The 15,307-nt window shown below is 32.9% G+C and overlaps 1 protein-coding gene across 3 annotated transcripts in view; it reads left to right on the top strand.

Annotated features, from left to right (window-relative positions):
• LOC140050011 (dynein axonemal heavy chain 2-like) overlaps positions 1–15,307 on the top strand; it is a 162,784-nt gene that overhangs the window by 67,466 nt on the left and 80,011 nt on the right. For all 3 annotated transcript variants that reach the window (XM_072094992.1, XM_072094994.1, XM_072094993.1), the window contains 11 exons: positions 812–949; positions 1,387–1,790; positions 2,356–2,545; positions 3,916–4,096; positions 5,090–5,217; positions 6,561–6,713; positions 7,442–7,567; positions 8,877–9,095; positions 10,041–10,295; positions 10,590–10,730; positions 15,082–15,240. In XM_072094992.1, the coding sequence (XP_071951093.1) occupies positions 812–949; positions 1,387–1,790; positions 2,356–2,545; positions 3,916–4,096; positions 5,090–5,217; positions 6,561–6,713; positions 7,442–7,567; positions 8,877–9,095; positions 10,041–10,295; positions 10,590–10,730; positions 15,082–15,240 (2,094 nt within the window). The remainder of the gene's footprint in view (positions 1–811; positions 950–1,386; positions 1,791–2,355; positions 2,546–3,915; positions 4,097–5,089; positions 5,218–6,560; positions 6,714–7,441; positions 7,568–8,876; positions 9,096–10,040; positions 10,296–10,589; positions 10,731–15,081; positions 15,241–15,307) is intronic.

Genomic DNA, 15,307 nt, shown 5'->3' with positions numbered 1-15,307 from the left:
ACATGTAGGTTAAAGGTCAATAATACCAAAAATAATCTTTCCTGCCAATTTTTGACAAATATTTCCATTAGACCGAATATTAATATACATCTTCCAATTAAATGCGGATAAGACCAAAGAAATAATTTGTGATTCGAGGTCAAAGAAAAACTTTAGAAATTTGACAACATTGGTTTTTGTAGTTAAACAATTCTTAAAATGCAATTCTTGCATTATCTGTCTGATTTGCAGACAAAAATACAGAAGGAATGGATTATTTGTGACTTTGTATAGGATTATATGTATTTCACCACCATTTTTATTTTTGGCCGCCATCTTTGAACTCACATTATATAATATTTCCTGAATCGGTTTACTGACCTCAGAAATTCTTGATTCAGTACATTATTTGTCTATTTTTAACTTTTACTGCCATCTTGGAAAATCAGAAGATGATCGGGTGGCTCTTTGGCAAAAATCAATTAGTAGGTATAAAAGAAGCCTCATGCCAAATTTGGTGCTTTAAGCCACCTGACTATGCAATTGGGTCTTGCCAAAATTGGACACCCTCATTTTAGTAATTTATTGTTTGTTGTGCATGTGTTGTATGTTGTGTTCTTGTTTTCTCTGGACCCAATTTTACTTTTGTATTTGGTGAAGACGAATCCTGCAATGTTTTTAACAGCCACTGAATACAATTTTTTTTCTACTTTTCTGTTGCCTAATAAATTGTTTATTTTTTTTTTCTCATGTCTATCATTATTAATTGATATTAGCGGTATTTTGGCTTTACTATTATTAAACTTTTTTACATATTGTTGTTGTTGTGTAGGCATGGCTTTGTGATATTGAGAGGACAATGAGGTGGACACTAAAAGATATTCTTAAACAGTGTAAGATCTCCCTTAAAAACTTAGCGTCAAAGAAGAACTCAAAGAGAGATAAATGGATCAAAGAATGGCCTGGACAGGTAACATGGATACATTCTCTGTAGCATTTATTTACAAATCACAATTTCCTGTATTCATAAAACTGACTGTTGTTCAGCAACTTTGATGATTATTTTGTATAGGACAGGCTAAATTGCCTAATAAAAGATCCTCCAGGGTATAGACATTGTATAGTTAAATATCATACAAGTACGTGATCAGAACCTAAATATGACAATGGATATTTAATGATTTGCCTGTTCTTACTAATAGTAATTCATTTAATATATTTTCATGTATAGTCCACACATAAAAGGGTGTTTGCAAAATATTGTCTTCTATTCTGTTTTTTTTTATCCAACTATATAATACATCATTTAAACCAGTGACCAAAATGATTTACTTGTTTATTTAACATGACATTTGCTGATTGATAAAGTATCATGTTTAAACGTATTTAATTAAATTGTTGTTTCAGATGACCATCACATCAAGCCAGATGCAGTGGACAGCAGATTGTACAAAAGCATTAGCAATGACCAAAGAAAGAGGTGAAAAGAAATTCCTCAAAAATATGAAGAAAAAGCAAGTTTCAGTACTAAACAAGTACTCTGAAATGATTCGAGGCTCACTAAGTAAAATGCTACGTGCAAAGGTGGTGTCCCTGGTAACAATAGAAGTTCATGCAAGAGATGTGATTGAAAAGTTGATAAAATCAAATGTAAATGATGTAACAGCATTTGAGTGGCTTAGTCAACTACGTGTTTACTGGGATAAGGAGATTGATGACTGTGTTGTAAGACAGACTAATACTCAATTTCAGTATGGCTATGAGTACCTTGGAAATTCTGGAAGGCTAGTTATTACCCCTCTTACCGATCGGTTAGTTTCTTATTTTTTTATTAGATTTTGACAGCTTTGTTTTGTTTGGAGTAAACTGAATGTGTCGTCTAACCTCTTTGACTAAAAAAATTATGAGTAAGCCTAGAAAAACATACCTCAAGGCATACAAAGCAATGGTGGGTAAGACTGATGGGTAAAGACTATGGTTTGTAAAAGACAATAGTGAGTTAAAAAAAAAATTGAAAACATTAAACTTGAATTAAACCTACAAAACCTCAAGATCCCTGGCTGCAGTACCACACCACTAAGCCAGCCAACCAGTTGAAAAAAATCGGTGTTAAAAATAAAAATGCCCATGCATGAGCAATTTTCAATTGCGTTCATTACACCGCAATTTCTATGGTTGTTTGTAGATAGCCCCATTTATTATAATAAATTTCATATTTATAGACATATTTAAATGGTCAATTCAAGTGATAGAGTAATCCCTCAAGAGTCAAATAAGACAACAATCTTGATTTCGAATAAAAATGTAGTTTTAAGCCCTTTTCTCAAATACCATGTTTTTATAAATATATCTATATATTTTTTTAATTGTTGCCAGTTGTTACATGACTTTGACCACTGCTCTTCACTTGCATCGTGGTGGTTCACCAAAGGGACCAGCTGGTACTGGTAAAACTGAAACCACTAAAGATTTAGGCAAAGCTCTTGGTAATTATGTTATTGTTATCAACTGTTCAGAAGGTCTGGATTTCAAGTCAATGGGTAGAATGTTCAGTGGTCTTGCACAGGTATTTTTTAAATTTATTTATTTCTTCTTTGTATGGGGGGACCTATTCAGTCAAGGTCTGTTCTCCCAGAAGGCCCAGTAGCAAGTCCGGTGGCAGAAGGAGTATCACCACCACCTAATTTTTCTAGACCAGAATTTTCCGTAGATTACGAATCTGGAAGGTAATCAAGATAGGAAGCGTTTTTTAGATATAAGGGGTCAAAGTTCAAAATTAACAAATTATAACAAGGTATTATATTCAAGAAGTTTGTTGACATCTAGATCTTCAACTCAGAAATGCAATCAGAAAGTGCTACTTCAACATCTGTGACCATGGGCTTAAAAGAAACAAATCAGCATATATGTATGATGACAAAGTTGAAATTAATACATAGATAGGAAGCATACATTGAAAATAGCTATAGTCCTAAAATTGACCCTTAAGGAACAGAGTAATGCACTTGTCAATTGTATGTCCCACTATAGGACCCCCGGGAGAGGTGCGACATTTGTCCAATGTGCGTCATACCATATACCTTTAGGTGACCATGTTGTTTTTATGGTTTGTGGTAAAGTGACGGACATTGACACACTATTGTTTATTAATGTGACGTACCATCTATGTTATTTGACACACCCCTGCATCAATAATTATTATACAGATATTGCCTGCTTAGAGGTAAAATATAAGATTTGACATCCTCGAGGGAATGATATTTTGCTCGAAGGAATATATATTTCCCAAAAAACCAGCTGAGGGAAATATATTTCTTGAGAGCAAAATATCATTCCCGAGGGATGTCAAATCTTATATTTTACCGATATAAAAGGCTATATTTGTTAATGTTATATTATATAGCCAACAACAAGTAGAATATCTGGTGGGTCGGGTAGCTAGGCCTCCTTTTATGTAAATAAGCCTGACTAGTAAGCACCTATACCTTGCGAAGAATAATATACAGGTAATTACTAATTAATGATTCCTTGGTAATAAAATATTCACTTAGCCCTAGGTCTTGTAAATTAAGAGACGATTTTCCATCAATAAGTCTACATTAATTGGTTATCTGCAACAAAGTTGCAGATAATTTTGATACCGTCACCATGTTAAAAATTTGAATAAATAGCGGTTCCCGTAATTTCACCTATTCTACACTGTATGTATGTATACAGATTATACTGTCTATAGTATATGACACAAAATAGACAGAATTCAGCAACTAACAACATATCATATTCTTCAGTTCGGGTCATAATGCCATAATCTTTTTCTTTCTTTCTTTTTTTTGTGCAATATTCCAACTTATTTTTTACAATAACAGTTTTCTTACAGTACAGTGTATCTTTATTGTAAATGATTCTTTTAACGTTTAAAAATGTCATTATGTACAGACTGGTGCATGGGGCTGCTTTGATGAATTTAATCGTATCAATATTGAAGTTCTGTCTGTGGTAGCGCAACAAATCCTTTCTATACTATCAGCCCTAGCTGCAGGCTCAAGCCGCTTTGTATTTGAAGGAAGAGAAATTAACCTTGTTTGGTCATGTGGAATTTTTATTACTATGAACCCAGGTATACATGAGTGTTTTTTACAATACAATGAATGTTATAGTAAATGAGTAATTTGTTTAATTTTTTCAAATATATTCTGGGAGCACATAATTGATGATTTGATCCTGTTCCACTCAGAAGATTTGAACCCATTGTGTTCTATACTGTACTACTGAAAACAATCTCAATCTTGTTAATTTCACCCCACCTCACCAATGGAGCAAATTTGGCACAAACATTTAGTATGTCACTTAATAAACAAAAAAAGTTGGAGAGGTCATTTCAGCCTGTCTTAAAGTTACCCTTCCTAGCCTGTTAATTTACCCCATCTCACACCAAAATTACTATAGTTATTAGTACACACCAACATTACTATAGTTATTAGTAGTAATTAGTAGTATGTCAGTATATGACAAAATTGTAAACATTTAGAAACTTCATTTCAAACCCCAATAAATTACCACTTCTCCACCCGATTTATCACCCACCAAACATTTTTTTTACACAAACAAATTAATCTCTGATTGGAAAGGTCATGGGGTTTGTACATTTTAACATTATTGCATAGATTGATTAAATGAGAAAATGTTATATTATGATATTAATATTGACATTACTATGTGGTACTTTGTTTTTTCCATGTACAGTATGAGATGGGGTGAAATCAACATGCCTGGGAGGGGTAAATTTAAGGGGTATATGCTTCCTGTGTTGTTTAGAAATACAGTAAATCAAGTCAAATAATGTGTCGTCATTGCAGTGATGCTGGGCTCAGTCATTTAGATTGTATTTGTTTTTATTTTACAAGTATGTACTAAATGATATCCAAACAATTTTTTTATGCTGAAATATTATGTTTGCATGTACCAATTTTGACCTGTTTATTTTAATTTATAGGATAACAATAATCATAGAGATATTATAGTTCACTATAATATCTCTATGCAATAATCTAAGGATGATAAGAGATTTTTTGAAAACACATTTGTTCAAATAATAATTTGGTTTTTGTAGGTTATGCTGGACGTTCTGAGCTGCCAGATAACTTAAAATCGATGTTCAGACCAATTTCTATGGTTGTCCCCGACTCTGCATACATTGCTGAGATTATCCTGTTTGGTGAAGGCTTCAGTAACACAAGAGTATGAATTTTATGTTACGTTACACTTTATTCAACTATAATATTTTTATTTACTATTTGCCTTATATTTGGGTGTTAAAGTCACACTTATTTTTAGGTAAAATTTTAAAACATTTCTTCATTAAAATAGTGCTATTTCATGACTTATTTAAAAGATAGCATAATTTTGTTTTATTTTCTAAATCATATCAAGTCAAGTATCTTCTAATGAGATAGAGTTCATGAATTGTAAACCATTACTTGGTGGTGAAGACAGTTTCGTCAAGCTGTCAGCTATCTCATTACTAAATCACAAGCTGTCAGCTATCTCATTACTAAATCACAAGCTGTCAGCTATCTCATTACTAAATCACAAGCTGTCAGCTATCTCATTACTAAATCACAAGCTGTCAGCTATCTCATTACTAAATCACAAGCTGTCAGCTATCTCATTACTAAATCACAAGCTGTCAGCTATCTCATTACTAAATCAAGTGAAAATGTTTTCACATTTAAGTATCTTCTACTTAAAGTGGAATGTTCCACAATTGGATTTAGATATAGTACTATCAAGAATTTATATATTTCTACAGGTACCGGAGGTAAATACTTTATTTTAGTTTTTAAAATATCAAGTGTGTTTGACTTTAATGCTGTATTGTTTAAATCATCAGAAAAAAAATCTTCAAATCATGGCACTTTCTCTAAATTTGTTCAGTCTATTTTAAGGTCACAAGCTACATTTTTGTAAAAATAAATCATATATGGGTCTATTTCAAATTCAATTTCAATCAATCAATTTTTTTTTGCTTTAATCGGTTAAAAATGAGAAATTTGAAACAAATAATTTAAGCTGCCCTCTATAAGTACCCGCATGCATCATGCACAGATCGATATTTTGGTCTTGCTTCTGTGATGCACCCACGTTTGATGTGATAGAATTGATCGTGAAGATAAAAATTTGAACTTTTCAGCAGGCATACCGCATCTTTCCTGATTAACGGATCCTTCTAAAAAAGGCAATTAATTCACCAATGAGATAGCGTAAAGCTAGGCCTATCTATAGCTAGGGCACGATGGTTGTTTGTTACCGCTGTTACCAGGCTACGAGTAGAGCCTACAAACTATCCTTGGTTCGTCTGGTAGAGAAATACATTTGATACAATGTTTCTCTTATGATCATTGCCATAGAGTGTACATAAGACATAGATTGACGTGATTTAATGTTTTAAAGTAATATGTGCTTTATTTTTACAAAACATGAACAGTTTTAGAGAGAGCGTTTTAAAGATACCCTGTTATCATTTTTAAGATTTTTAAAGTTAAACGTGTATTTGTACCTGTAATTGTTTTACTTTTTTACAGGTTCTTGCAAAGAAAGTGCATACTCTTTACTCATTAGCTGTCCAACAGCTTTCTAAGCAAGATCATTATGACTTTGGTCTTAGAGCATTGACATCTGTTCTTCGATATGCAGGAAAAAAGAAGAGAGCTTTCCCAAATATGACTGATGAAGAGGTAACCATTTTCAGTTTTGTCCCTGACTTTTAAGCCCCCAGTAATCTTGGTACAGTATACTTTTTTTATAGTAACAATGTTTTTTTTATTACTTATCTTATTAAGAGGAAAAACAATTCTATATTTTGTTTATATTTTTTTTTTAACAACTATCAATTTCAAACCCCAAAATGAATTTTTCTATTTAAAATCATGTAAATACTAATATTATACAGTTTTCTCAAAATACTTTTTTATTTTCCTGACATAATTTCTAATAACTTACTCACCAATGGTCAGATTATCATAAAACTTAGCAGAAATCTTCACAACAACTACTTCAATATAATTATCCAGAATTGCTCTAGGACAAATCTTAAATATGTTGTTCGGTCATCACTTTAGTTCATAGGTATATATTGCTAAATCTATAATCCAGCTTTTGCTTGGTAAGTGAACATTACAATAAATTGGAATGCATACCCTAAGTATTAAAAAAAAATGGTAAGCTTTTTTAATATGAAGATTTCAAAAAGTGACCACACACTTTTACCATGGAGGAAACCTCCATGCTTTTACAAAGAATTATTGTGAACATACAGCATATTAGCACTGTTGCTCACATGAAGACTTGATGTGCAAGTCAGTTTGGGACATGTGAACCAGAAGAAACAATAATACTACCTTTATCACACTTTCCTCTTGTAATATTTTAGCTTTTATCTAGTAAGTTTATTTTTGCTTCATAGATTCTGTTGCTTGGTATGAAAGACATGAATGTACCAAAGATGACAGTAGAGGATCTTCCATTATTTAATGGCATTGTTTCAGATCTCTTTCCAGGTGTTGACACCCCTGTCATTGATTATGGCAAGGTACTGTAGGCTTTTGTGATTTTTCTTTTTTAGACCACTTCAGTGGTCTTATGCCATCTGGCTTATTTTAAAAAGTGTCATTCCTGCCTTAATTCACTAATTATATTAGGTTATCACATTATTTCAATTTTCAAGTTTAAACAATGAAACATGGAAAGCGGTAAATCGGCTTACTACTTAGTAAGATAATGTCGCTCATGAGTCATAGAAAAATATACCATGACATGCATAAGGCCTACTACCTACCATATGCACATGCACACTGGCGGCTTTTATAATATTTTACTAAAAATGTCTTTTTTGAAATTTATACCATACATAAGTATATTGTTTTCATAAATAAATTGTCCTCTTGCCACACATAGTATGTTATTTTTTTTGTTATGCTTCGCTGCACATCATTGTTTTTATCAATCAAAGATTTCTACTGTATTGTGAAAAAGACATATGAAACAAGCCGACATTCCAACCCCTCAAATTTTAATTAAAACCTGTCTGTAGGCAAAAACAACTTATATTTTTGGATGAATAAGTGAAACTATCTGGAAAACCTCATTGTTTGTGGCTGAGGTAAGAACTTTTTGAAAATAGACCGAAATAGAAATTGGCTACACCATGGCTAATGGCATGGCAGTAAAAAGTGCTGTCAGACTATTAGTCCAGTTCCCTGTCAAAAAAAGTGCCTTTGTGGGCAGATCATGTGGAAATTGTAAACCTTGTGTTTTATAAATATTTGAAGCATGCTGGTTATAAAGACCCATTTTGTCAAATTTCTAAAATTCATCTTTGACCATAGTGCATATGAAAGTTGATCTAGCTACTAGAGTATATTTAAAGTGTGTCCAACTGTTAGTTACAGAGTTATATGACATGTAGGTCAAAGGTTAAAAATGCCAAAAATCCAACTTTTCCATTAGAACGAATATTAATATTCATCTTCCAAATAATTTGACACTAAAATTATTTCATTTAATCTAAGCATTGCAAAGATATGACCATTTGTTTTCAATTGGTCAAAATATTCAAATTGAGGTCAGAGGTCAAAGATAAATTTTAGAAATTTGACATGGGTTTTTATAACCAGCATGCTTCAAATATTCATAAAACACAATTTTTACACTTTCCCCATGATTTGCACATGAAAATACATAAGGAACTAGACTATATGGCTACACCTACACTTCAGCAGTGAGTATAGTTTGCATGTTTTCGGTGCTTCACGGAATTCCACTTTTCCCCTTTTTAATATATATCAGCCTCACCATACGAACAAAAAAAATATTAAAATAATTTGTTTTCATAACAAAAGATGCGCTCAGTGATAGAGTCAGAGTTAAAAAATAATGGATACCAGTGCATCCAGTCAACTGTTTTGAAAATTATTCAACTTTACGAGACCAAGAACTCACGTCATTCGGTAATGATTGTTGGAAAAACAGGAAGTGGGAAGACTGTCACATGGAAAATGCTACAGTCTGTCTTATCTCGACTTAAAAAAGAAGGTGACGATAGTTACAATATTGTAAAGGTATGCATTCTTTTTTCATTGATATGATATGCATTATTTTAATGAAAAAAATTAATAAGCATAACTTTTTAAAAGTAAAAGGTGATAGGTTGTGACCAATGGCGCTCTGGTCAAATTTGGCTGATATCGAGGAATATCTTTTGCTTTCTTTATAGCAGTTTCAATGTATTCCTTATAATTTCTATTCAAAAACTGATTTTGCGGCATAAATAAACATTTCTGCAATTTCAACTAAATTTACATACAGAATCCATAAGCTTGATTTTTTGGAAGATGATTTAAACATGTATTTGTTCATCAAGAGACTGTACACCCTGATCGGAATCTGCTATTGTAACATGAATACCAAAAACATCACCATACCGTGAATGTTCCTTTCCATTTGAAGTGCGAATTTGAGTCAGCATTATTTGCGACCTATTTTTCTAATGTTGGAAGGATAATAAAATACAATCGCATTGGTGTATACATTTAATTTTAAGATAGTATTCGTACATTTTGACGTTAAAAGGAATTTTTCAAAATCGGTATTTTTTCCCTCCAAATTGGATGCCATATTGGATTCTAGCATGATGATGTCATTATTATCGACTCGATTTATCAACTACTATGAGAAGTAGTTATTAAAGTAAGCCTCAGCTAATTTTAATCATAACACAACTCCAAGTAAAAAAAAACATGAATTGGTTTTCCCTATCCCCTATATATAGGTATTTGTGTGTGTTAATAGGCATTTATGTGTGTTATAGGCCAAAATTTAAAATTACCATAACAAATTTTGCCCAAGACCCTTGGATGAGGATTTTTTTGACATTCTATATGGTATACTCTATCAGAAAAACCAAAAAAAAAATTCCTTATCCTTTTTCCCACAAAATTTGTACTGTACCCAGGCTACATACAAGCACTATTTAATAATCAAACCCTTTTTTACCTTTATATTAGGAATATCCCATCAATCCTAAAGCTTTATCTCTTGGTGAACTGTATGGTGAATTTGACCTAAATACTAATGAATGGACTGATGGTGTACTATCAAGTGTTATGAGAACAACGTGTGCAGATGAAAAACCAGATGAGAAGTGGCTACTTTTTGATAGTCCTGTAGATACCTTATGGATTGAGAGCATGAATTCTGTGATGGACGACAACAAAGTTTTGACACTCATAAATGGTGAACGTATTGCCATGCCTGATCAGGTTAGTATTTTTTCTTCATTCTGTACTGTAGTAGGGGCTAGAGTGGGGCTAGTCTCTTTCCTAATGAACATAACTTCTCTATTATCAGTTCAGCATTCAGATTTGCAACTCTGACGGTGGTTGGTATCACTGAAATAGTCGTTCATTTATTGAATGTCGTTGAATTGTTTTATTATTTTTCTACTACCAATCTTCATTCAGAATTGTATCCATTTTTCTTTACTAATGTCATGATTACTGTCTTAACTTTATTCACTTATTTACTCATTTAATGACATTTTTTGTTCTTTATAGGTCACATTACTATTTGAAGTTGAGGATTTAGCCGTTGCATCACCTGCAACTGTTAGCCGTTGTGGTATGGTATACACTGACTATGCTGACATGAGTTGGGAACCATATGTCAACTCATGGTTTGATCGCATCAAGAATAAGGTAGAAAAAATAAATAATATTATATATAAAAAATTATAAGGTAGAAACCACTTTTTTTTTACTTCTGTAAAGTATTAGTGAAATTTAAGCAACATTGTATTGACTTGTAAAATAATGATAATAATAATGATAAGATTTATTAAGTGCACATATGTCACGAATATCTAGTGCGAGCCTTGTCTACCTATACTATAAACACTTATCTTTAACATATCAAATCATATTTTGCAATTATTTAAGTCGTTTCCATTGAAAATCTATTCTAGGAAATTGTATTTTTGTTCTCTCAAAAATCAACTTTCTTTACAGCACTTTTGTAAAAAAAAACGCTAACCCAAATCACGTCATGTTTGGTACCTATCTGTTCGAAAATATATCAGCTACCATAAGTTTTAACAACTTAAGGGATTTTTTTTAATTTAGCCAATGGGAATTGGTTTTATTAAGGTGTTAGGTTGCTGAAATTTATAACAAGAATTTGTGAATCCTTGACTGATTGGCTATAGAGATAAATTACGCTCTCTGATTGGCTGACGCTTTTGTTTACGATGAAATAGCATGGCTTCCAACTTAGTTTCTCGAATGAACGTTTCAACATTTTGTGAATATTTAGGAATTTAATCGTTATTTTTATCCATATATTTTTTTTAAATAACACAAAACATAATATTATGTACCACACAGTGATATATGTTCGACTAGTTTGCCGTTGTTGAGAAGAAAATAGCGAGTTTTGACAGAGAGTTGATCGGCGGGCTAGGCCAGCCCCAGCTAATCGGCGTCGCTACTTCATTGTTGATTTTCTCAAAATGAAGATTTCCTGCCTCACGCCTCATTTTAAAGCTTATTAAATATAGATTACGAATATATAAAAATCTAAAAAATTATTATTTCCGACATTACGCCGATATTGTGATGCCATGCCAATGTCATTCAAGCCCCATATCGCAATATAAATTCTCAACAATTATCTACAAGTAACAACTCGTTCTGAGCATATCCATTAATTTCATAAGCAAACACTACAACATTGCCATGGTACAATAAATATTGATAAACAAAAGTTTGTGAGGAATACTTGAGCCCAGGCAGTTGGACGATAAATAACTAGACGCATACAGCTCCACTCATCTATTTTCTACCAATCGCTTTCACCACAAAAAAAGTTTTAGGCTAGATGCATACAGCTCCACTTACATTTCTTCTTACAACCTTGGCTTGACGGTACCCGTCGGCGACCCCAGCTTGGAAGAATCTCAGTAAATGCTGATGACCAACAAAGTCATTCAGCACCCGTTCAAAACAACCAAACAAACCTTAAAAGTAAAATAACCCAAAGTTCCAAATGGTGTGCCCATATACAATTAAGTCAACACTTCCCATCACAATACAATACAATGATTAAGGTAAATAATGTCTGGAGTTACAATTTACTCACCGTCCCAATGGCTAACTACATACAGGAGTGGAGATGTACTCTTAACAGAGAAGCCCACTGTTAAAGCCCCATTCCCTACGTTTTTTAGATCTAATTTAAGATCACAAACTATATTTAATGTAAAAATAATACTATATGGTCCTATTGTGATAACTTTTTTCGTCTTTAAACGGTTAAAAATGTGGAAAATAAATCGATTCTAATTCGGCCCGCTATAAATCCCAAAATGCATTGCGCGCGGATTGATATTTTTGTTTTTTACCTGTAATTCGCCCACTTTTCGATCGATCGTGAAGCCAAAACAAATGGAAGACTCCTAACTTTTCAGCGAAAATACCGGGTTTTCCCCAATTTGTATCAACGGAGTCTGGCAAAAATAGAAAGACAATTAATGCAGCAACTATACAACGTCAGGCTAGGTATATAGCTAGCGTACGATGTTCGTACGTTATCGATGTTTACCAGCTAGGCCTACAAAACTAAGCCTAGCTAGGCTAGGCCTAAGACCGTCCACGAGAGGTCGATCGCCGCGAGCTACTTAGGTAGTGCATTGTTTCTCACTTTTTATCATAATTTACCATAAAACGTACATTTAAGACAAGGAATGACATGGTTTAATGTTTTTAAAGTGATATATATGTATTATTTTCCAAAAAACGTCCAAAATTGCAGGGAAGGGTTCTTTAACTATCACTGTATCAGATAACTAATTCTACGGATTTTCCCACAATGTAATACCTACACTGCAGTCCACAACCCTGGCAACAACAATGTGCTACCTGCCCAAAATACACTAACCAAAAAACCCTGTAGCCATACAATAAGACTCGCCATGCATCTTTGCATATTATACACAGCTGGATTATACTACATTGTAACAAGTGTGACACGCCAATCACGCATTTAGTATAGATATTTACTGGTTTTTACTGCACTTCCGTCTTATTGGCTTCGGATTAATCTACAATTGCAGGTTTTTGTGACAACATACATACACATCCACCAAATTTATTTTTTAAATCTTTCTGCTCATGTTCATTGATATGTCTAGAAAAGTAAGGTACATGTTGAACTGTTGAGATGAATCAAATACAATGAATTCGATCTTGTCATGAAGCTTCAAGAAGTTTATGGACATCCAGATCTATTTTTTTGATAGATTCAAGTTGTTACTCTACTGTGATTCAAATTTGTGTTGATTTTTTTTTATCTAAAAAAATGTTATACTTTCTTCGATAATCAAAATTTCCCAAAAATATATTTAATATGTATATAATGAAGACTTTATCCATTTTTTTCCTTAAAGATGTATTGTCCCTTTGACTAATTCCAAAAAAATAAAAAATTAAAGATTTCGAAAAAATGTGGGTCATTTTAAAGTATCATAATAGTTATTAACTATCACAAAAAATTTGTCGACAAAAAAAATCACTTAACTGAAATACAGACGGTTTTTTTTGTTAAAAAAATAACTTTGACTTCCAGTCAAAGTTTTCGATCAAAACATATCCCATAATGAAACGCGCTTGTTTGGCTACTCTGTATGCATAATCATAAAACTTCCTCACGATCTGTGTGAAAATATCTTCTCAACCGTGACAAGTTGTAAACAATCCTAATTAGCATATGCAAATGTGTACTCGTGGTTTGAAATCTTTGTTTACTTTCGCTCGCGACGATTTTCCAGTCGAATTGTAATCAAATGTACCTGTTAATTACGTAAACTTGTTGTTTTTGGCTCAAATTTTCGACTTAAAGTGAATAACTTTAATATTACTTTGATATGGCTAATTTAAATTTAGAATATTTTTACCTTCATTTTTTTGTGTTTCGAGGGACAATACATCTTTAACTCCATAATAACTCTCAAATGTAATTTATACATTTTGGGAAAATATACAAAAATCAAGTAAAAAAAAATGCATTAGAACTTTAACTGCAGTCCATGTGAAATGCCAAAGATGCCCTCAAATGTGCATTAGTACACTAGATGGTACCATCTAGGGGTCCACACAGATGGTACCATCTAGGGGTCCACACAGATGGTACCATCTAGGGGTCCACACAGATGGTACCATCTAGGGGTCCACACAGATGGTACCATCTAGGGGTCCACACAGATGGTACCATCTAGGGGTCCACACAGATGGTACCATCTAGGGGTCCACACAGATGGTACCATCTAGGGGTCCACACAGATGGTACCATCTAGGGGTCCACACAGATGGTACCATCTAGGGGTCCACACAGATGGTACCATCTAGGGGTCCACACAGATGGTTCTCGAATACAATAGAACCCACGGGGGGACACTACATAAAAATGGAGTCTTCAAAATTGACATCCATTAGACAGTGTATACCAGGATCGGAAAATACCCCTATTTGGGGCAAACCGTTGAACCTAAATTCGTTTTAATTGTCAATGAATAATTATCTAACTCAATTTAATTAGTAAACAGGGTTACATCAGGTGGTTAAAATCAGTACCGAAAGTATGAACCAACTTTATATACCATCGAATAAAAATTCTAGAAGTAAGGCACGATTTACCGAATTTTGCCCTTACATAAATATATATACACTACACAAACATTTTTATTCTGACATGATGACACAAGACATGAAGTTTATTAGCATTTGGTTTCTGGAGATACTGAAATTTTAGCTAGATTGTGTAATTGTCGTAAAAGTTTTATTCAAACAATTTCTGACCGTAAGGATTATACTGTGAATATTTTATTTAGATTGATGATACATACTGTATCTCTCAATAATTGACGAACATCAATCATACAGAAGAAAATAATAATTAAAAAAATCATTTTATCTAAGAAATGTATTTATTTATGTAGCAGTTTGATATTATGTTGCATGTAACCATTGAATTGTATTATTTTGTCATTTTTTGTAGCAAATGGTTGATACACTTCATCGTCTATTTGATAAGTATCTGATGAAAATTATTGACTACAAGCGTGTTAATTGTCATGAACTAGTGCCAATATCGGAGCTCAATGGTGTTACTTCCCTGTGTAAACTTTTTGATGCATTTGGGACAGTGGAAAATGGGGTAAGTGATTGTCCCACCCTATACTACCAAAAAAAAGTGTGTACATTGTTACATACTGTAACTGCAG

The sequence above is a fragment of the Antedon mediterranea genome, chromosome 5 (genome assembly GCF_964355755.1).
Source record: "Antedon mediterranea chromosome 5, ecAntMedi1.1, whole genome shotgun sequence".
Lineage (NCBI taxonomy): Eukaryota > Metazoa > Echinodermata > Crinoidea > Comatulida > Antedonidae > Antedon > Antedon mediterranea.
This window is presented reverse-complemented; position numbering and strand designations above follow the sequence as displayed.